This window comes from Lepisma saccharinum, chromosome 4, assembly GCF_977018435.1.
Source record: "Lepisma saccharinum chromosome 4, izLepSacc3.1, whole genome shotgun sequence".
NCBI classification, from domain to species: domain Eukaryota; kingdom Metazoa; phylum Arthropoda; class Insecta; order Zygentoma; family Lepismatidae; genus Lepisma; species Lepisma saccharinum.
In genome coordinates, this window is record NC_139232.1 from 113,488,244 (window position 1) to 113,512,516 (window position 24,273).

Sequence of the window (24,273 nt, forward strand, 5' to 3'; positions counted from 1 at the left end):
ATTATTTTCCACTTTAAAGAGATTTGCGTTGACATAATTAAAATGTTTTCTCACAATGATAACAGCATTCAAATGTTACGCACATCTGACAAAATCATGCAATGCTTCAATTAAATGCAGTAACATTTATACATTCCTCATGTTATATGCAAAAACAAAACCAAACATGTTAATGCATGTCTACGTTTAGAAGCCAATGGTAAAGTGCCAGGAATGATTCATGAAGAAGATCAACATTAAATAAATTTCAACAACATAAATTTTAAAATAAAAATTAAAAAAAATAAAAAAAACAAGAAAGATTTTAACCAGACACCCATGTTTATTTATCTACATTCAAATTCATCTGCCAGTACATTTATTGATAAAATGATAACTGCAAAAAGAAACATTTTACATATCCACACATGCACACCTCAAATTACAATCAAACACATTGTTACAAAGGACTAGTACAAAGCTCAGATGCTGACCTTTCATCTACAAGAATGACACTCCGACACCAAACTGCACTCCCGGGTTGACCTGGTCTGATTTCTGCTTCAGGATTGGCACGCAATAATTTAGTTCGACCCTCGCAACTTGACCTAACCGAAGTGCCAGACCTAATCCGCATGCGAACCGCATGTTCTGGGCTAACAAGAGAAGGTTGTTTGGTATGTCTTCTGCTGAAAGAAAACGGTAATAATAAGAAGTACACCCACATACACTCATTAAAACAAGAAGTAGCATAGAATATTCATCGTGTGTATTCTGAGAGTTACAATGAAAAGTACAATTTGCATGAAAACTGACCATGCAAAACTCAATGAAATGATTTACTCTTTAGACTTTTGCAACATCACTAGTGATATGTTTTGTAATGTTCGTGAAAGCATTAGTCACACCTGATGTGCCTTCATGACACAGCGTAATGAACACGCATGCACACTAGGCTTGTGTGCATTGCTTTATTTCACCTCCTGTCCCAAGTCCCGGGATGTAAGGAGTGAGTGACCTTTTCAGAAGGCACACATGTAGTGCACCCTGCCAACTGCAATGCTCCAGGCCAACAAGGGACAGCTTGGACTCACAGCTGATAAAATCCTGTTCCGATTGTCCCTTCATCCACTTCATCTTCTCAATCATCTCCATCATCGCAAAAGTGGGAGAAAAAACTAAATCAAACTGTCTGAAGGGGAAAGAGGGGAGGAAGAAACAAGTTCTCATAGGATGAAATCTGGGAAAAAGCACTAACACATAACACAATGATATTTTATTAGTGAACAGTATGGGTGTGAAGAATGGAAAACTTTTGGTCGGGTTAAGAAATTTTTGCCAATTCCTACGTAAGTTGGGAAATTTTCAGGACACGAAATATTTTATTTTCCCAACACTGTATAAATCTCGAATTCTACACACTATAACACCACATGCAAGGTGGACTGATTTAAATCAGGTTGATTTACATCAAGATTTAAATAAATAATTTATAGAATAATGTACGAGGGGGTACCCAAAAAAAAAAAAACGAATAACGCTGCACCCAGTGGCGTCGGTGATTTTTTTTTTCGTAAAAGCGGTTTCGCTCGCACCTCATTTTTTGTGATGGCCGATGTAAGAGAACAGCGTGTGGCTGTGAAATTTTGTTTCCTGCTCGGGGAAAAATGCTGCAGAAACGGTTGTGATGTTGAACACAGCTTACAAGGACAGCGCTATGGGGAAAACTCAAGTGTACGAGTGGTTTTCTCGCTTCAAGAAAGGTGACATGTCGATAAAATTTGTGAACTTGTGCTCGAAGACCTACGACGGACCATTGAAGAGCTGGGGAAGTTATTTGACGATGTAGAAGAGGTGAAGAAAAAAACGAGGAAGGAGCTGTCAGCCATCACAACAGGTGAGTTTAAAAAATGGTTCCAAGAATGGGATCACAGATTGGACAAATGTATTAAGTGTCATGGAGAGTACTTTGAAGGTGATAAGGTTGTTTTGTAAAAAAAAAACAAAAAAAAAACATGGCTTTTAAATAAAAATTCCGGTTTATTTTGGGTACACCCTTGTACATAAGGATGTTGTAGATATCAGATTCACTTTTTGTGAAAGTACATTTACTTTGTAATCATTTAATATTGTTTATTAGGCTCCAAGAAAGAAAAAGAAAGGAAATAAAATATATGTACTGACGGTGTGAAGCTCATATGAAAAGAAATGTAATATGTAAATTGTAAACACACTTATATCTCTCTTCATTTTAACTTCAATAATTTTCATAGGGGAAAAAGGCAAACATTTTGTATAGAAAAATATACTAAATCCTAATCATGTTAAACTGTAACTAGTGTCCTTACCATTAAACTGTAAACAAACATGGCAGCTGATATGTTGCAAACTATCATTAAGAAAATTGCAAAAATTTAGCTACAAAGACTATAAAAATATTTTTTAAAGTTATAATTATAGAGTACACCCAGAATGTTTTATTTTCATATTTTCACTGGGAAAAAGTTACTGAAATTATTAAAGTTTCATTAACACACACAACAAACATTTCCATATAATTTTTTATTTGCTTTAATCACAAACTGTTCAAATATTTTACAGGGCTGTTTACTAGAAAAAGCCTTTATATAAAAAACATATATCTATATGTATGTGCCAAAAACCATATAAGCAAGCAATGTTTTTTTAAAAAAATCAATTTAAATTTTAAAAAAAATCATAAAAAATATTTTTTTTAAAAATAAAAATAATGATTTTTATCCACCCTACCCACAAGTGATTGTTTTTACACTGCTAGAATAAAAACTAGTAAATTAAAGAAATTTTGGATGTTTTTACACTGCTAGAATAAAAACTAGTAAATTAAAGAAATTTTGGATTCTTATAGTGCAGAAAACCTGGAGAATTACACAATTTTAAAAACTATCATTTGGAATTTCCTGACTGCTTAGGATCCTGAAAAATCAGGAAATAATTTCCCAAAGTCAGGATCAGGATGGTAATTTTTTACCCCGATTTCGATCCCGACATTTCAGAATTCCTCACACTCCTAGTGTACAGTGACTAGCCACGTAAGGTTGTGCCCGTATACAGGGTGCTGCTGTAAAAAAAAAAGCAGCCTGCAGATGACATCTAGACAAACAATCTTTCTTGGTGACACTTTACTCTCATCACTCAAATGTACTAGACCTTGAAAAATGACATTCCCATCCTGTATGTATGCAACCACATGTTGCAGATTCATGGTTGCCACTGGCATTTTACTCTTCTATTGGATAACATACTGAAAGTGATAACATGATATGGATACACCATTATGCCAGCAGATATAGCCAGGCAGGGTTAAGGGACTGGGCTTAATTTAAATCATACATCAATACATTATGTTACATTCCTATTTTAGGCTTTTGCATGTGCATCACCCATTTTGTGAAAAGGTCATATGTTTCAGTAATTCATTTCATTGGCATTTGATTCCTCATGGTCTGCATAGCCTCTATACCAAATTTCACCACAATTCATTGCTTCAAATGGGTTCCGTGTATGGGAACTTAGTTCTAATCAGTACAAACTATGTTCAATTCCTTGTAGGGATACGATAAACCTAATAAACTGAAGGCCCAGTCTGAATTAACCCATCCGAGTACAAATCAGACTTGATAGAAGTATTATCAAACAATATGTTTTTTAAGACGTAAACGAGTTGCTAAAGATATATCCGCGAAACTTACTTGTAAATGTTGTATTAATTTCGGTGGCCTCTGCCACCATCCACTTGGGAACTCGATGCTTCACTGTTAGGTTGACTTCCGGTTCCTGTTGTTATTTCCTAGACTACCGCTAGGGGTGCTGGTGTAGCCATTTCATCTGCTGCGCGTGTGATGGGTTTGAGCTGTTGTAATAGCGGGAGCCAAACACGATGAGCCTGACCGCTGTCGATATTCAGCTCGTGCGGATAGTGCATAATTGCATTTGTCTGTTTGATTTTGGTGTCAATTAGGGTGTGTGATGTGTGCCTAACTGAAACGTTTTGGATCCTGTGTTTATTGAACTTGAGGTGTCTTGCTAGCCCGGTAGTGGGTTGGTATTTTTTTGCGTCCGCTAAATGCTGTTGTATACGCTCGTTGACAGATCTGATGGATCTGCCAATGTAGTGTGAGCTGCACTCACACTGTGCCTCATATACACCTGGGTTGTCTAGTGGGGAAAGGAATGATCTCTTGTGTTTGTTTAGGGCACTGGCTATTTTGTTCATTCGTTTGTGTGTGAGTTTTATGTCATATTGTTTCAAGGTCTTGGCTAGGCAGTTGGATGTAGTCTGGTGGTAAGGGAAGGCAATCCATTTAGCTTTATCACTGCTGGCTGGGTGGAGTAGGTTAGGTTGTCGTACTTGCATTTCTGCTTTGCTGCACCATCTGGAGAGTTGATGTACTGTGTATCCATTTTGAAGTCCTATGTCCGTCACTATGGTAACTTCTTCCTTCATATCTTCTTCACTTGAACAGTGCGAGAAAGCTCTTCTGTAGAAGTTAAGCCATACATTGGCTTCATGTTTGGGTGGGTGGTTGGAAAGGGAGTGGATATACTGGTTCCCTGCCCCTGGTTTTCTATAGACTGTGGTGGTGAATTTGTTGTCCCTCCCTTTGATGGCTAGATCTAGGAAGTTAAAGATGCCTTGTTTTCCCATTGTATTGTAAATTTCAACCTGGGGTGAATGTTGCTAAGTTTTTCCATGAGTAGATCTACTTCTTCTTCCCGTTTGTAAACGACCAAGGAGTCATCTGCCATATCATATGTATCGGAGTTCTGGTGAGTGAAGAATATCTTTATATCTTTTTCAGCTAGGTGCATGACAATGTTTGCTATGGGAGCGGGCAAACCTTTTGTTTGTATGAAATACTTGTCTTGAAATTGAAAATAGTTGTACCTGAGGCAGATTTCCAATAACTTGGATACCTCGGACACTTCCACTGGTGAGACCTTATTGGCAGAAAGCCATCTTTCCACTGAGGTGAGGGCTAGGTCGATTGGGATGGAGTTATACATGTCAACTATATCTATGCTGGCAATTTTGGCATGGTTGGCTTGTACTATTGATGTTATTAGTTCTTTGGCACCTGTGCTGTTTCGGAAAATGTAGGTCAGTTTGTGATTATGCTCAGATATTTTCTTTTTTAGCCACTTTCTGAGGTGAACCGTTGGTTGGTTGAACCCTGCGACGACGACGCGCATTGGAATACCCTGTTTGTGCATTTTTGGAATGCCATAATCTATGGTGGGAGATGGGTGGGTGTTGAGGAGAAATTTGCAGTCTTCCTGTTTCAGCATTACACAACTTTCAACTGCACGCTTAATAATGCGTTTGCAATTTTCGGTTGGGTCTCTGTTGATGGTTTTGTATGAATCACTATTTAGTTTTTTATGCATTTTTCAGGAGTAGTCACCTTTATACATGATCACATACAGATTTGTTTTATCTGATTTCATGCACCAACAGTTGTTGGCTTCCAGCCAAGATTTGAATTCGGTTAGCACTGACCTGATTTTTTGGTGGGTCGGGTGAAATTTGGATGCCTTCTGTAAAATTCCAGCTGTCACTGTCCGTATGCTGTCCGCATGTTGTGGGTTGGGTGCAAAACATGCTGCTTTTTCTGCTGCACATATGATATCTAGGGTGGGGGGTTCACTGGTTAGTACATTGAATTTTTCGCCGAAAACTAGGAGATTTTTTTGAATGATTGTGGAATGTTGAGGTTCGTCAAGTTGACAATGTTAGGATCCAAAAAAGTTTCAGTTAGGCACACATCACACACCCTAATCGACACCAAAATCAAACACACATATGCAATTATGCACTTTACGCATGAGCTGAATATCGACAGCGGTCAGGCTCATCATGTTTGGCACCTGCTATTACAACAGCTCAAACCCATTGCACACAGCAGACAAAATGGCTACAACAACAGGAACCGGAAGTCAACCTAACAGTGAAGCATCGAGTTCCCAAGTGGATGGTGGTAGAGGCCACCGAAATTAATAGAACATTTGCAAGTAAGTTTTGTGGATATATCTTTAGTAACTCGTTTACGTCTTATATTATTTACCACGTTGTTTATTCCCCTCAACATAAAATATGTTTTTCATATTTTGTGGAATGAGAGATGTGGTAGTAAATAATTACAGAGAAACTTAGAATCACATTTTGGTGATAAACTCTGTGAGCTAAATAATTACACATATAAAGTGTAATACAGAATACTTGCAAAGACGATTCCATGCAGGTAAAACAGCAATAGGGAAAAATCAGGCGTGGCCAGGCCGGCTCGGTAGCTCAGTGGTTAGAGCAATGGCACGGTATTATCACAGTCCACCACTGGCATGGGAGCCCCACCCCTACGGATCACATGGAAATCCCCTTCACGTCTATCATGTCAATGGGCTTCTCTAACTATCATATCTCCCACAACCTATCAGATTTCCATACGGTCACCGTTCAGTAACGCAGTATATCGCATCGGAGTTCTATATAGCCTTGACCTTATATATAAAAAAATAAATCCCTTAGAAAATATAATACTCACGAAAACAAATTGTGCCTGAAATTATTTTAGTTATGTTTTTCCTTATTACTTGTCAACTTCAATGTCCCCTCAGAATATCATTCAATCATTACATTACGACCCGTCGACTAGATGACCTATAGCCCTCATCACTAGTGGATATGTCAATTCTCAAAGATTTCCTCCAATCTTTTGATTTACATTTTCTTATTTTACAGGGCGCAAACCACAAAGTGACATCCCCTTAGCGAAGAACTAACAGTGATATAATTCAACCAGGCAATTTTATTTAAATCTACGAACAAGTGTAAAAGCATCAATCATTTCATAATCGGTCAATGTCCCCTTACCGGTTATACAACTGGATGTACAAAATCGCAAGTTTATAAGAAACAGGTTATATGGTCGGTGAGCATTCAACACTACTTCTTGAAAAAGAATATCAAGATTATCACATGTTCAGATATCATCCACACTGAACATGCAAGAGTTTAGGAACAACTACCAATGGACAAGAGTGTACAAGATACAATTTACTATGTTTATTATCTTTGTTTTCAGCACAGCGACATTAATGAAATATTACCTGAGTCCTTTTTCAAATAAAATGTTTCACAAAAATCCTACTTTTTCTTTGTTTTTGTCAATATTGTTTTAATAACATACTAAAAATACCTGTTATTATATTTTGTAAATAATTTGTGTGCCAGCACTTCTATAACACTCTTGAGTGTATTTTGGTTGAAGACCCAACACTTCACTCAACTGTCAATTGCAGTTTTACTATGTTTACTATTTCAAAATATTTACACAAGAGTGTACACGTTTGCAAAATCATGAGAGCATAGACGTTGTGCTGACCCTTCACATTGGCCACATTGATAGTACCATTGATATTTATTTATAACCAAAGTATGTTATCTTACACAACCAATAATCTTAACTTCACTGTATGCAGTTTATTTGCATGACACTTATGAACTCGAGTGTAAGTGTTCACAAACTCATAGAAATGTTATTATGTATTTGCCTCTATACCGAGTATTAACTTTGTACTGAGCTTTCACACATGTCACAACAATTATGTATTCATAGGTAATATTGATATTAATTTATGTTCAATATCTGTTATCTTACTCTACCGTTATTTGCAACTTCACTATTTGCAAATTATTAGCATGATACTTATGAACACGGCTGTACCTGTTCACAAAATTATAGAAACTTTATTTCGCAATCACCTCTTCACACTATTACATGATAAAATTATTGATATTCTGTATCAATTAATTCCTTTCACTTCTTTCAAGTTTAATATCATTTATCCTCAGTAACTACACGAAGAAATCCTATGCTTTCTCGGATATGGATGCCGATCAAACCTTCCTACATCTTACTTAACAACTGTACTGCACTTGCCCTGCTCGAACCTAGTACTTTTGTAAGCAATCATGTGAGCATACAAGTATTAGATTTGCATCTCCAAGTACATTCAAACTAAGTTATTCTTGCCTTTGTCATGACCATTCACTTATTTGCCATTGACTATTCACTTTGCGAGGAAAGTGTGAGCACAATTCCCCAATGCACCTCGCTGCTCACGAAATGGCATCTTAACATAAAGAGCTATCTTGCTTCGTGCATTTGCACCAACAGACTTGTATACATATAAGTTTTCATGTATTTTTGCTGTGCACTGGTAGCATTCAAACTACTGAGTATTTTAAGCTTGTGATCACGAAGGGATTTTGTACTGTGTTTCGGAATATCGACAAAGAAACAGCTGATTTTGTACTTACTTTTTGAAGAGTCACTCTGAACAAGTGACTCGTATACGGGCATTAACGATTCTTCCTATTACCGTTCGCCCTCACCTACCTCGTTCAAACTTTTCCACCGAAGGGATACAGAGTCCTTAACAAATCTGTAGGATACGCTATCACAAGCTGAGCTGTCCTCTGTTTACCTTGAATTCCATTCCAAACTCTAGTCACCATTTCCCCTGCAAGCTTTCTTCCATTCTTTTTCGTTCGACCGCTTTTGCATGCATTTTCGGATCTGCTCAAACGTACATGACTGAAATCTGTTCCGGTCAGGATTTTTAATTCGTTTTCTCCCAACCCTATGTTACATTTGATCAAACAAAGTACCGATATTTATATCTAATTTCAATATATCAATTGAATATCATTACATACATTAATGATGCACTCAAATTTCCCTTGATGCACTATATATCTCAAATAAACTAATTTCGACCCATAACCAACCCCGAGCCATCTCTCGGAAGCTCATCAAACTAAGTCAGATTTCAATTTATGCGACAGCTGGTAAACTTACGCCATCTAGCATTCTTGTTATAATCGATATGGTCGATTACACTGCGCAGGCAAATAAAATTCAAATGTACTTTCTACGGAACACGTAAGCCAAATTCTTGATATTTGCATAACTAAAATGTGAGTACATATGACTCGTCATACTATGCCAGAGACCTGGGTTCGAGTCCTGGTCGAGCCTGCATTTTTCGCTGAAAATTTCTACGTTGAATACCCCCTGTAGCATGATCATCTTCACTTGTTACATTCTGATACCATACATATATGCTTCCCTTGACCGTCTGAAAACCATCTGTGTAAGGTATAGAAATATCTGAAGTAAAGAAGACAATATTACATGGCTCGGCATATAGCTAAAATATTATGTCTGCAGATACTAGCGTGTATAAAGAATATGTACCCCAAAAAATATTATGAGAAAAAAAAAACTATGCATACTTACTAAATGCAAATGTGCCAACATTCCCTGCATTAACGAAGTAATGAACCCTGAATAAATCACCAAACCCTCCTTGGCCTAGTTTGAATGGAAGTGATGAATAAAGATGAAGGGCTCCTGCCACATACACCTACAAGAGAGAGGAAGAGGAGTTTGACATAATCATAAAAAACATCCAGGAGGCATGTGTGAATGTCTTTCTCTTTCCAGAGGAAGAAGTAAAGAAATATTCAAAGCAAGTTTTGTGAGGAAATCTTGAGTCAGAAGTAAAAATAGCCAAGATATTCAGTTGGCAGAAATCCACATTCCAAAATATCTAGTGTACTTTGAAGGAATTGATAATCAGATTACATTTAGATGATGGATATCTTAATATATCAATTTTTTTTATAAATAACTACCACTTGAATTTCAGAAACATGGAAAAAATATTTAATTTCTTCATCCCTACTAACCACTCATGATTCCTATGAAAAAATATCCAATTCACATAAAATGCATACTTCAATTTTCATAATTATAAATACATGGAAATACACAGAAAACTTCAATAAAACTGATATTGGCCAAATGTAAGATGAGTTATATTCTCTTTATGTACATTGCCAACATATATTAGAACATAAGTACTGGAGATATTTCTATGCAAAAAACCACAGCATAAGGAACAACATACCTCTCCACCTATCGCATTGCCTTCACTGTGAGGACCAACCCCTCTCGTGTGAAAGCCTCGAAGATTGAGAGGGCCTCCAAGGAAGAAGTGGTCGCAAATGCTGTACGTCTTCCCCTTAAAGAGTCCATGAAGCAAGCCTCCTTGCAATGCTCCCTGGATCACCTGCAAATGCAGTTAACCTACTGTTACGATCAGTGCACTTCACAATTTCTTTTCAATACTTCATAAAAGTGTAACTCTGACAATAATTAGTGTCGTTTAGAACTTACATGTGACTATGTTATTACTACAGCCAGGATTTTTTCTTAAAAAAAATAATCAGAAATAGGATGGTTCAACAAAACATTTACAAACAGGTGCTATAAGAGAGACTAGAAAAAAATACACAATAATGAGCATTAACTTTGATTGAATTCAGTGGCGGCTTGTGGTTCAGAATGTTGGTGGTTGCAGCGAATATAATATAATAATATCCTTCATCAATATATAATATTTTTATATAACTTTAATTGGTATATATATATATAATGAAATTATATGTATTTACAATTTTATGCGAGTGACACAGACACTTTCGAGGAGTTGTTACGTACCAGGCATGCAAGATTAAGAATTAACATAATATATGTGAATAACTTTATAAATAAGAACAAAGCAAATTGGAAAGATGAAGAAGAATAAAATCTACTATAAGAAGATAAAGAATAAATATAAAAGAAATAAATTAATGTATATATTCGATAAATCAAACCAGCGATCATATGCAAGTTAATACGAAAATCAAAGAAGTCAAAGCACTGATACAAGTTTGTGTCTTTGAACAGATAATGCATCTGTCTGATTGATTTACCATTCCCATAGCGGACATTTTGTTGACATCAGTGGCGGCACGTTCCAGTCAACGCCCCACAACACTTTTGGTTGTGTGTTTCAACCGTAGCACCTACTTGGATGCGCGTGTCAGCGTTTGGCACCAAGTATACACTTTGTTGTACCCAGTTAGTGTTGGCACATTCCAATCGCAGCTGCAAGGGAGGATATTAGTATAATTCCCAAAGCTTAAAGGAAAAAGCTGGAAAAGGATATAGGAATTCACCAAAAACATAAATAAATGGAAATCCAGAAGGAAGTTCACAAAGAAGACAAGAAGGAAGTCCAGATCCAGATCGTACCTTATGAAGGAAGTCCAGAGAGAATATACAAATCAACAAAAGAAATAATAAAAAGGATATTGAAATGAAAATTGACTGTAAATAAGAATTATAGAAGAACGTAACTTATCATGTAAATATTCTGATTCCATGTATCCTGTTTAAATAATATATTTGTTTAAATGTCTCCATTGGAAGGCATCCTGTCTGGTTTCGTTTTCTACAATGAACCCTACCCTGTAGATATTCTAGCTGGTGTTTAAGATTAAGATTTATGTACCTTTGCACAAATGGAGGTAGCAGAGTACAATTAATAACCATCATACAAAATTAGAAGTTTCCATTTATTCGGCAGCAATATTATGCAGAATTGGGTTTTTTGTGATTACGTAAGAAGTACTTTAATGTTCTGATTCAATTGTTAAATATTTTGAAGGAAAAAACTGATGAATCTATGCTTGTAATTGGACTGGAATACTCATCCAATAATATTAATCAGTATATTGAACAGTTTTTAATTGTTACAAGTGGAGGCACATGGCACAGTGGTTCGGATCCCACTTTAAACTGTAGGTCCAGTCCCGATTAGTCCTTCTGTGCATAAAGTGGATTTAAAAAACAACAAATCAAATCAAATTGTTACAAGTTTCAAGCATTGGTATCAGTATCACACATAATTTAGATTAGGTTAAGATTCTCCCCAAAAGAAAATATTTATCTTTGCCTAACGTGGACATTTTGTCTGTTGCTCTACAACACAGGACAGTGAGAATTGAATCCCAGCTTTTGTTGTTGGTCCATCCTCTTCTTCCCTCACCTGCCGGGGGACCCGAAATGGGTCGTCTGACCTTGGTGTGTTGTAAATCCATTGCAACGACCAAGCCGACTGAAGCCGGGGATAGGAAGAACAGCGTTGAACGTCGCTCCAATACTCCTCGCTCTAGACTTCTAGAGATCAGGCTCCGACTTTTCAACGTGTAACTGTGCATCTACTCATACACTGTGAAATTTCGCAGGTTGCCTCCCTCTTCTTTAACGGAATTTGCTTTATGAAGCATTGAAAGGCAAAATTGTTTGTTTATGTTCAATATATTTAATAGGAAAACAAATTAAAAAATATACTAACAAAAAGTATGAAATTAAATTGTAAAATACCCAGTCATTGTGCAACACTGCGACAAAATCAGTAACCGACCCCGAATGAATTAGGTTATTTAACATGGCTTTTTAGGAATTGCAAAGATGAGGATGAGTGAAATTAACGAAGGGGCACTCACAAAGAACACCCATGTCAAGGCCAGGAATCGAACCTGCGATGCTTGGCATCATAGAATGTTGTGCTAACCACTCTGTCACGAAGGTCAGCTGCATTAACTTTAAATAGTGCGATAATGAAAAATTATGTTGAAATTCATTCACTCAAAACTATAGTGGAACCACAAGCAAAACAACGTGTGCAGACCCGCAACTCCTGTGCACCGTACTCCCGCGAGGAGGGGAGGGAGAGAGTGGACAATGCTTCCTTATGGCCAGAGCTGAACGGAAGAAGGGAAAGCTGCGTGGGGACTTTTCGTCCAAGGTTTTTCCCTTGAAGTGGAAAATGCTGGCTGGGGGATATGTTTGGTTGAGCCTTGAGGTTAGCTGGGGGGATACTCCGATGGTTTAACATGGTGACAATAAGACAGCTGGGGTGTCTCACTTCGAGCACTGATCCCAATATGTTAACTGTTATTTAGTTTGTATAACCAGAAGATAACGGCACATTCATTGGTAAAAACAATATAATATATTTATAACCATTTATTGAATTTATTGTGAATCTTTTGTGTGAAGAAGACCATGTTAGAACGTGGAAATGTTACGTTTATAGTGTCTTATTTTACAATAAATTTTGCCTGTCAACATATTAGTGTTTCATATGGAAACAAGGCTTAATAGTATTACTATTTATTGATTATCAAATCAGGAAAATTATTTGAAAACACTTTTCTAACACACTGCAATAGATGAAGAGTTGCAATGTGCAATTATCAATTATTCCAAATTACCCAGTGGCAATAAGCATGGTCAGAATGTGAACATTATCTTCTAAATGCTGCATTCTTACTGGTTACCTCATGGATGGTGCCAATTGGGGTACACACCACAAAACCTGGTAAAGGTAAGGTAAAAGGTCAAGTTCCCCATGCATATAGTACTGTGCCATGAAGGCACATGTAGGGGATGTGGTAGCAGGGCTCCACACATTCTCGATCTGTTATTTGGGAGGTGGTGTGATCAACACCATGCTCCAGCCACCTACATGCTACACACACAAGCAAACACACAATCCAACTAGAAACGCAAGCAAGTGCACACTTACCATGTTTTCACGAAGAGGATAATTCGCTTCCAAGTGCATTTCATTTTTCAGAAACCCTACGTCGCCACCTATGCCTGCCAGTTCCGTGGTAAGTTTGAAGAAGGCACCATGGGCCGGGAACACAGGGGCATCTCTGCGGTCTACCAATAGGATGTGTCGCAAGGAAGATTTCAACGTATGACCAGAATATTCACGAACCATGAAAGACGTTGTCCGACTTAAACACGATAATTCCCTCCACACTCCTTCCCACTGAATGTTATGCTGCACCTAAAACAAACAAAAAGTTGCAGAAGCAATGCAATTGTCATTACATGCACACTTTGCTGATGTTAATGCAACTACTTGAGTTCCACCATAAAGGCGAACTGCAATGTTTTTTAATGTGTATCTTTGAACGCATATAACTAAGTAAAATATTACACTAGTCCCCAACTTTTAACTTATTTTCTGCACCAATGGAAAAACCATTGTTTATACTTTTCTTAAAAAATAAATACCCTTACATGTTCCAAAAACATGCACTGATATTTGGGTGAAGAAACTGCATGGTAGGGTCTAGAAGAGACCGTTACAAGTTCGATTAAAGCACCCAACGTTGTACACTGAAACTGCACCATCCATACACTCTGCCAAAGTGAAGGTGCCGGAATTGCAATGATGGCATCTTAAATTCCTTGCACCTATCTCTTTAAAGCTCAAAATTTTGAAGAAAAAATCCGATTTTAATGTTTTTTTTTGGATTAAATCTTGACTGCTCGTCATCTTAAATATCTGCCCATTCCATGTTGGTTGCCATCCACGCTTCTCTGCTGTGAAGGAAGCAATCAAGTGTTCAAAAATTCCCAACACTACTGACAATTGTATGGGAGCTGAAGAGGTGGAAGGTGAAAATCAACATGTGCTGTGACAAATTTTTCCACTAAACTCTCATGGATAATTTAACTACTAAAAATTATATTACATTTACCTGTGGAGCAGATTCAAACCCTAAGTTAACCAGGAGACCTCTTTCTATTTGCTTATATCCTGACCATGGCCACTCTGAGCCCTGCTGGAACACCGACGCAGAGAACCTGGAAATAATAATTAATATAAAGGGTGATCCATAAAGAACGCTGGATTTGAAAAGGATGCCATATTTTTTTTGGTTTGGTTGGCAGCATTGTTGGTGCGATTGTTGTTATCAGTTATCATTGAGGTTTTGTGTTGAGAAGCGTTTCAGTTGTTCTACTGTTTGTGTGTGTTGCTAACGCCATGGAAAGGTACAGTAAGAAACAGCGAGTTTTGATTGTCAAAACACACTACAAGAATGGTGAAAGTTTCGCGGTGACTGTTCGAAAACTCCGTACGATACTTGGTCATCTTCATGCACCGAACGAATCAACTGTTCGTAGGTTGATCAAGATATTTGAAGAAATTGGATCAACACAAGACATCAAAAGCCCTGGATGCCCTCGAAGTCGCCAGAGTGAAGCAAATGTTGCTGTTGTGCGTGATTCTGTTGCTGTGAGTGCTGCAAAATCGTACCGCTGTCCTGCTCAAGAACTGCATATGGCGCCAACAACAATGCAAAGAATCTTGACGAAAGATCTGCACTTGCACGCGTACAAAGTGCAGTTAACGCAGGAACTGAAACCAGCGGATCATGGAAAACGACGGCAATTTGTTGACTGGATCCTTGAAAGGGAACGAGAGAACGAGGGTTTCGCAAAGCACATCATTTTCAACGATGAAGTTCATTTTCATTTAAACGGGTTCGTAAACAAGCAGAATTGCCGAATATGGGGATCTGAGAACCCGAGAGGAAATGCATCCTTAGAGAGTTACGGTTTGGTGTGAGATTTGGAGTGGGGGTTTGGTCGGTCCTTACTTTTTTGAAGACAAAGAAGGAAATGCTCTGACAGTGAATGGAATTCGTTACCGTGCAATGCTAACTGATTTTCTTTGACCTCTTTTGAATCAAATGAACATCGAACATGTATGGTTCCAACAAGATGGCGCAACTTGCCACACTTCAGAAGAAACAATCAATCTGCTGCGTGAGAAGTTCCCGGACAGAATAATCTCGTTGCAAGGAGACCAAACCTTCCCACCTCGATCTTGTGACTTGACACCATGGGACTTTTTCTTGTGGGGGTACACCAAGTCACAAGTTTACCAGAACAAACCCCGAAATTTGTTGGAACTTAAGCAAGAAATTCGACGTGTCCTCAACACACTTGATGGGGAAATGTGTGATCGGCTCATGGTGAATTTCATGGACCGAGTGATTGGGCGTAGGGCTAGTAGGGGGGGGGGGCATATGCCCGATATTGTTTTCCATGTTTCAACCTTAATATCTCCTGAAGAGAATAGTATGTGTTTTGTGCTTTTTTTCCAAAAATAAATTTCATTTATAGCAACTTCAAATCCGGCGTTCTTTATGGATCACCCTATATTATCATACCACAATTTTAACTAAGATTCTTACTATCCTTATTTTCAGGAATTCTGTTACGTAGTACAAATACTTACATTGGGAATGGGTCAAAATGAAAGTATGAATACAAAATTTACTGATATCAATAAAATATTTCAAATGGTCCATAAGGAGCATGAAAAGTTTAACCACCTCTTTCATTAATGTACAGAAACAAGTGACTAAAATGGGGTTTGTCATTGAAAAGAAACGTCATATCTGATAAAAAGATGCAATATTCAATGTCAGCTAATTCCGATTACCTGTCCCATCCCTAGTGCACACACCTGTTACAATTACTGCAACCTCAAACTCCCATTGTATTAATTAATGCACATGTGAAATGGCCATACTAAATATCCAGACTCCTGAGAAAGAGAGGAAGATACTTGAAGACCAGAAATTCCTACATAAAATAACCAATGGGAAAAAAACTAGTGCCTACTCTAAGATTTTTTTTCTCCAAATGCCTTCCTTCCCACACTCAACTCTTGCTTATCCAAAATCAAGGTTTAGCCTTATCCAGGATTTCCTCTCAGTGCAAAATAATGATCTATCAAACAAAATGGCTAGTTTTGCAAATCAGGCATGTTTTAGAAAGATGTTGCATAAGAATTTGAATTGCTTATTTAAATGTAAATTTACATTATGTCAGTTTATTTCCCAGTTAGTACATTCTATTAATTTATTTAACAAAGGATTCCAAATATACCATTAGCAATTTAACGTTGGAATGTACTAACAATAGGAAAAAGTGACTTACATATTTTTACACAACAACCTCTTAAAGTGTGCTTGATTTTCAAAAATGTCTATTTGGCTTGCTAAATTATTGATTGTATTGGCTGGATGAGGCAGACATAATTTTGGCTTCTGACAAACGAAAAGATGAGTGCTTGTTGTTGTTGTTGTTGTTGTGAGAGATGGCACTTGAAAGTGAGTTTCCTAGACAAGGTGATCACTTCTGATGATCCCATTGGCTACTTTATGTAAGAATACATGTATGTGGTTTGCCAGTTTATCTCTCGTGAGATATTTAATATTTTCAGAAGGATGGCTTTTGCAAATGTCTTGTGAATGGACTTCGGTGACAAACAACGACCAGGAAGAAATTTAGTCTTATCTAACGTAAACTAGCCAGTTTGAATTTTTGTTAAATAATTAAAACTGTTCAAAAAAAACATTAACAACCGATGATGGGAGAAAATTTTCTGTAACAGAAATTTCAATATAAACAAAAAAAAAGTGCTAACTTACAATGCATTGTAATCCCAAAGAAGAGGTTTGGTGAAGGAAGCATTGAAGCCTGATGTCTTCTTGGAGCCATAACTGTACTCAGTTTGAATCTTCTCAGCTCGGCCACACATGTTTGGTAAGCTAACTCCAACAACAATTGACCCTTCATTGTTGCCTATTAGTGTGTTCACTGACCCAATTATTCTCTTCAGTTCCTTCACATGGAACGTAACCTGCAAACGGAGAACCACAAAGAAATGTGTGCAAATTTAAATGACCTTATTGAAACTAGATTGACACCTAATTTCCATTCTATAATTTAAATCTTAAGTAGGGATGGAAGAGATTAATCACATTTCTAATAAGTTTAAATAGCAAGGAAAATGGTGCAAAATTTTGCCATTTTTATATATTTCTTTATTTATACATAATGAAAATAGATGTACAATTTATGTATCTTGGTTTTGTAAACATCTAAATATACAACATTCTTTTCCAAGCAAAATCTATTAGTCACATGGGTTTTGTTTTTCAAGTCCACCTTATTCAAAGATAGACTAATTGGGACTGGGCTTACAGTTTAAAGATACCTACAGGGATCCGAATCATTATATGCCTTCACTGTGATCCCTTGATTACATCCAGTCACATGGTTACACAAGTAGGGTGGGTGAGAAGTAACTACTAGGCACCGAAAATTTGCTGCAGTTTTTGTAATGTTTAAGCAATCTCAATGAAACTTTCTGTACATATATATTATGGAATAGGATAACATACGTGCATACAAATTTCAGAATATAATGATGTTTGGGTCGTAGGTCTATATTTACTGCATGGCACTATGAATGGCGTACGATACCGGGTATGTTTGTTCAATCGTATCTTGCTGGGGAAATATTGATGAGCTTGTTTTCATGCAAGACGGCATGCAGCTGCACTTCCACTTACTGTATGAGCCTGGTTGCATCACAAATGCCTGCCAGAAGTCCAGACCTTCCACCGTTACACTTTTTTTCCTGCGGGGCTGGGTAAAGGAGGAAGTGTACAAGACTAAACCCCACACTGTGGAACAATTGAAGGCAAAGATTCGGGATGTTTTCACAAACGTTCTGAAAGAATTCCTACAGAAGACCGTGGATTCCATCCCTGTTCATTGGAGGAAGCTGGTGGATGACGCCGGTGCCTACATTGAATTCTGAGCTGGCACATATGTAATCCTATTTCATACGGTAACGTTGGAAGCGGCCCCGGCGCCCACCCAGCATCGAATAACATGGGTACCTGGGGGAAACCCTGGGGTTGTAAAGGTGGTCAGGGGCATGATGCTGATCACATCACCCCCCCTCACGACCGGATCAAGAAAGTGTGGGGCGTTACCCCTACACCCCCATACGCCTTCATGGCGTGGTGCTAAGCACAGGCTAGCACTTTACCTTTACCTTTACTGTATATGTACAGAAAATTTCATTGAGATTGCTTAAATATTACAAAAACTAAAGCAAATTATAAATTCAGGTTCTTCATGGCATATTTGTAGTGTAATTGTAAACTGACTGTTAGAGTATTAATATCCATAAATTTTATATCAGTATGTTGGCTGATATATGCTTCTTCAATTGAAAAAAAATGATGAAAAGATCCTTGTACACCGTGAAACAATGGATGATTAAAAAATATATTATCCAGAAAACTAAGGGTGGTAGAGTTATGATTCATATGTCGCATTGTTCTGTACAGATCAAGTTCACAAAGAGTATGTATGTTTTATGGTTGTATTGCACGTAGGAGCTTTACACTAAGAAAGCATCCATCTAATTACTGGACGGAAAAAACTCTATTACATGTACAAGGTATCTGCTAAGCTAGCACAAAGTATCTGGCATGTTGGCTTTCAGAGCAGAAAACTAAGCTGCTCGTCAAGTCAACCTTGCAGCAGGTTTTCGCATATGTAGTTCCAAACGTGCGCGCAAGAACATAGTTCCACTGAGACGGGTTCTATTCCGACACAACTGCATACTTGCAAGAAAACAGTTATTTAATTTGTAATATACAGACAAAATAGTACATCCATTAGCAGGTATGGACTTAATTGGTTGCAATCACTGTGCAGACGAACTTAGAACCGTAGATTCGCCAACTGCAATGTGTAGTGCGTTGAAGAGACACTGAAACTTTAGAGCGAGTCGAGCGAGACTGAATGCGTTGCAGAACGCGTGAAATCGGCGATACCAGTGTTGCACATCCCACTATTTTAACCCTATGTTTATTGTAGAGCGGCGAGAATGGCTGAATCTACTGTTCAGCGCGCGGTTTTACCCGAATGTTATTTTGGACTTCGTCCGAAGGGAAATTTTCTTCAAAGACAAGCAAGTTGTTTTGAATGCATAATCCTCCTTGCGGCAACAAGATCAAAGTAAAACAGGGCGTGAGGTGATTTGCCGTCAATGTGCGCACGAATTGTATCACGGGTGTTGAATGATTTGCTGTTTGAGTTTAGCAAGAGGAAACGATTGTTTGTTTTTTGACGACAAAAGAATCTCCGCGGTATTAAAAGATATCGCAGTGAGAAGAAACATGTTTATTATTTGGACGAGACGTCCTTCAACTCGGTGGGTGGGGGAAGGGGGAATAAAACATGGAAGGATACCAGCATGCAAAACCACGCCAGGGCTGAAGAAACCAACAATGAGGGGAAGGGGGAGGCTTATTGTTTCACCCACTGGCGGCAATGAAAGCTTTGTTGAAGGTGCATATTTACTGTTCCGCGCAAAGAAAGGGAAGGGTGATTATCCGCAAGAAATGGACAGACCAAGATTTGAATCCTGGTTTAGTGAAGTGATTCATAAATTGAAACCAGAGTAATAGCGACAGACAATGCACCTGATTGTATATATCACCAATAACAAATCATGCTTTTTTGGTGGTATAACTTGAATTGCGTGTGTCTTACAGGAACGGATGTATTGCGGACGAAGCAACCACGTTTTTCATAAATGTATTTCTTTCTAAACCAAAAAAAAAAATTGTCATTAAATTCAAGAGGGCCTATCGTTGTTTACTTTTATCTTTGTTCATTTTTATTTTTGCGTGCTCGAAATATACACACACGCTCTCATGTTTCGAAGATATTTCGCATTTATATTAAGTAATGACACATTTATTAAATAATCTATGCGCAGAAAGTACTTTTAAAATTTTATGTTTCAGGAGACAAAGAGAAGCAAAAATACATTCCACTTGACATGCATGCAGGTTTTGATGTGTTGTGCGGTTGGCAATACTGTGGATTTTCTCAGTGTCTGCGATGTAAGCAGTTCGGCGGTTGAGGAAAGACTGGCACGGAATATTCTGAGCTCAGTTCTCGCGCGGATTGATACATAAAACCTGCTGCAAGGTTGACTTGACGAGCAGCTTAGTACTACTCAGTAAATAGGTACCAAACTGATGTGGGATAGCTGAAAATAGGAGCTAGTGGTTTCTAAAGGTGTCATTAGGTGGCAGCACAATCCAGCTTCATGACATTCAGTTAGCAGTCGCTACACAGTAAGGACATGCATGGGCAGCTCAGTTTAAATATGGTGACCTTACTCTAGGACCGTATGTGGGGTTGATACGGTCGAGTTGACAGTATAGCAACTGCAATAGCGTTTTCTCACGGTTTAGCCTACAGCATAATGCATGATTATTTGAATGTCCAAAAAGTGATAGCACGGTGGTGGCAAAGGGACAGCAACCCAGATACTTTTATGCAGCAGGTTTTGCGGCACTGATAAATAGATGGGATAAGTGTATCAATGTTGGTGGACATTATGTTGAAAAATAGAAACAATTTTCAAGTCAGAATCTCACTTAGTATTTTCTTTAATAAACTTTTGTGACTTACTTACTGACTTATCTATCTACAAAGACAAACATATTCTTTAGTCACTTCTATCACCTGCAGCTGGTGGTCAGAATATAAAAAAAATATGGACACACAGAAAGATGTCAAAAATTATTTTCGCTTGTGTATTAAATTATTACCACTACTTCCACTACTAAGAACAACAATGATAAATGCTACACAGTTGAAATCTTACCTCTAATCCTTGTGGTGTAGCATCTGGGCCTGAACTTGTATCAATAAGAATTCCTACATTTCGGAAACATCCCAAGCTTTCTAATTTTGCACGCACTTTGTGAGCTCTTAGTATTACCTAAAAAGCACGAAAAAAGGTTGAGAAAATACAGCAGTGCTAACATCAACACTGGAGAATCACATCAATACCACTGACAACAAATAAAAGTGCATGGTATTATTATGCAAGTGTGAAAAACAGTAAAAATAAAACATTTGAAATTAAGACATACAAAAATTACATCAACATTTGGAGCATTTTAATTAATTTGTCTACTATTATGACAATGAGGTTGAATATGAAATTCCGAATAAAATAGTTGAATTTCCAAATCCTGACAACTTATTGTTGGGAAGAAAAGAAGCACTTACATAAAATCGAACATTGGAAAAGTAGAAACAATAACAAAAATGGAGAATACTCAGCAGTAACAAAAGCAAATAAGGGAGTAAGGTTGCAAATTAGTGTTTGTTTAAAACTGCACCCTGATTCTGAGCATTAGCTTTTCAACCTGCATGTTGAGTACATTATTGATGGTGTGTTGAAGTTGAAATAAAACCCTCAGTAAAAATGTATCTGCAGTACAAAACAAACTTCACACACACAAAATTTCACAACACAAAGCAGTACAGCTAATACATATGTACTTACATCTTGAAAATCCGTAGCTTGTAAGAGCTCCCTGACTTTTTCAACTACGAACTCATCCTTTGTTCTTCTCAAACCTTCAATGTGCACCTTATCAACTCGAGCCTTCAAAGAGAAAGAAACTAATTACGTGTTTATACAAAATTTAGTTTTGAGTTTTTGCTTTAAGTCTGCTTTATGCACAAAAAGGTTAATCGAGACTGGACCTACAGTTTAAAGTTGGTTCCAAACCACTATGTGCCTCCACCGGGTATTGAACCAAGGACCCCTTGATTATGAGGCAACAACGTTAGCACTATACCATTGAGGAGGCCATAGGAAATTTTAGAAATGATTTTTATGGCATGAGACCCCATTCCCCCACATTAAAATCTCATGTTTGGAATTTTGAAAATGCATGGAACTATTCTTCATTGGATTAAATGGTGCAATCTAAAAACATCACGTTCTGACTTGGTTTTACACTAAATTTTACAAGTTAATTAACTTTTACTTTAATTATATTTTCTAGAATACTAATTAATTGATCTTTATTTCTTTTAACTGACTTATCAAAATAATATGCTTTTTGTTTTTTTCAAATCTGATTTGAGTTTTGTTATTCAGCTGAAATTAAAGATGAAAATTTACAGGGGTGAACTGATTGCTACATTCCTTCTCCCCACTTGAGGCTCACGTTCATGTTTTAACTGAGAAATCATATTATAGGAGAAAATTACCAGTTTTTAGAAAATGAAGCTCATAGTGTAGCTACAGTGATAGTCAAAATAGATTGTATATCTTGGTAGCATTTAGAGGTAACAGGTAAGCATTGAAGCCTTTGAAATTGTCATGTAACTGAATAGACATGGTGGAATAAATTCGGTGTGATAACACCTAACCTAACACGGAGGAAAAAAAACAATTCAGAAGAACTATTGTTTCCTTAATCTCGATATTACTATCTTGAATACTTTAATACAATTTTTGACAGATTACCTTGATCCCATCCAACTTAAAATTTGAAGCAGGTCCTTTATCTGCTTGGGCCTTTTCCTGGAAAAGAAAAAAAATCCTTAATAACTTATTTAGAATGGTTTTGCAGTTCTGCAAATGTTCAACAATATAAAAAACTACTGTGGAATAACTGTTTTGGGGTCTGCTGACCAAATATACACCCTTGAAAATTTCATCTTTTATTATTTAATCGGCAAATTTCCGTGTTCAACATTTAAAGATGAAGAAATGATCATGCACGTGTTGTTGCCACACTTTTAATGACTTATTAAAGAAGTTCATTTTGCAGTCTTTATTAACCTAGAGAGCTAAGGTGGAAAATCAGTATCGCTAAAGCTAAGGCATAGTCATTTTGATGACCTTACTCTTTTGCTTTATAGGAAGAGTTTTATTGGCAATTAAAATAATTTGTTAATGATAGTATTAGTAACAAATTAAAAAGTTTTGACATGATTTAACATTCATAGTTACATTTATAATAGCCATTTGTTTGGTATTCTCCACTTATTGGTTTGGAACAATGGATGCATTACATTTTTTTCCTTGTTATCACGGCTTATTTGGAAGTTTGATAGATGGTAGATTTGATACATGCTGTGCCATGGGTTCACAATAGTTTTTTCCTTGTTGAAACAAAAAAATGGATGTGACAAATTTGGTTACGTTAAAGCTAATGCTTTGTCAAAAAGACTGCGCAGATAAAATAACATCAAATTATTTGTCAGCCAGATAGTATCACTCCCTCCACAGTCCAAGGCCAATTGAAGGCACTGAGGGTGCCAAGCGCAACATGTGGTAAGAAAGAGTGGGGATACCTTTTTGTATTTACAAGTCGTCAATTTGACAAACCCTTAGCTTTCTAAGGTTAAAGCTACTTGTATATTATGAATTCCATGTAGGTTACATGCATCTTAGCTTTCCCACAACATGGGGGATGACTCAGTCTATAGGGACAACACTAAACAATGCCGTGTGGTTTCTGCTAGAAAGATCAATGCTTGGCATGGGCAAGGACAAAAGATTAAACTGAAAGATATATTTTCTATCCTTCTTTTGTTTCCTCTCCGGACACTTTCACTATTCCCAGAAGCACAAATCACGTGGAATGATGCTTGAGTACTTTTAAGGTTTGTGACAATTGCATTTTTAGAACTGTTCAACAATCTATGTTGGTAGTGCAGTAGTCTATGTAAGGAACTGGATGAAGGAACATTCATTAGAAACAAAAATATTGTATATTTTAGCATGCATATCTTATGAAAATAAATTATTTGTCCATGCAGATGTGAACTCTTGTTGCCTGAGAAG

At 37.2% G+C, this 24,273-nt stretch overlaps 1 protein-coding gene across 3 annotated transcripts in view; it reads right to left on the minus strand.

Moving 5' to 3' along the window:
• LOC145986789 (sorting and assembly machinery component 50 homolog B) overlaps positions 1 to 24,273 on the minus strand; it is a 32,895-nt gene that overhangs the window by 2,114 nt on the left and 6,508 nt on the right. For 2 of the 3 annotated variants that reach the window (XM_083121215.1, XM_083121214.1), the window contains exons 2-10: positions 22,948 to 23,004; positions 21,973 to 22,074; positions 21,283 to 21,399; positions 17,225 to 17,436; positions 14,477 to 14,582; positions 13,507 to 13,776; positions 9,994 to 10,155; positions 9,321 to 9,447; positions 474 to 668 (exon numbers count right to left, since the gene is read on the minus strand). In XM_083121215.1, the coding sequence (XP_082977341.1) occupies positions 481 to 668; positions 9,321 to 9,447; positions 9,994 to 10,155; positions 13,507 to 13,776; positions 14,477 to 14,582; positions 17,225 to 17,436; positions 21,283 to 21,399; positions 21,973 to 22,074; positions 22,948 to 23,004 (1,341 nt within the window). In that variant the 3' untranslated portion in view covers positions 474 to 480. The remainder of the gene's footprint in view (positions 1 to 473; positions 669 to 9,320; positions 9,448 to 9,993; positions 10,156 to 13,506; positions 13,777 to 14,476; positions 14,583 to 17,224; positions 17,437 to 21,282; positions 21,400 to 21,972; positions 22,075 to 22,947; positions 23,005 to 24,273) is intronic. The other variant, XM_083121216.1, reaches the window with a different exon arrangement.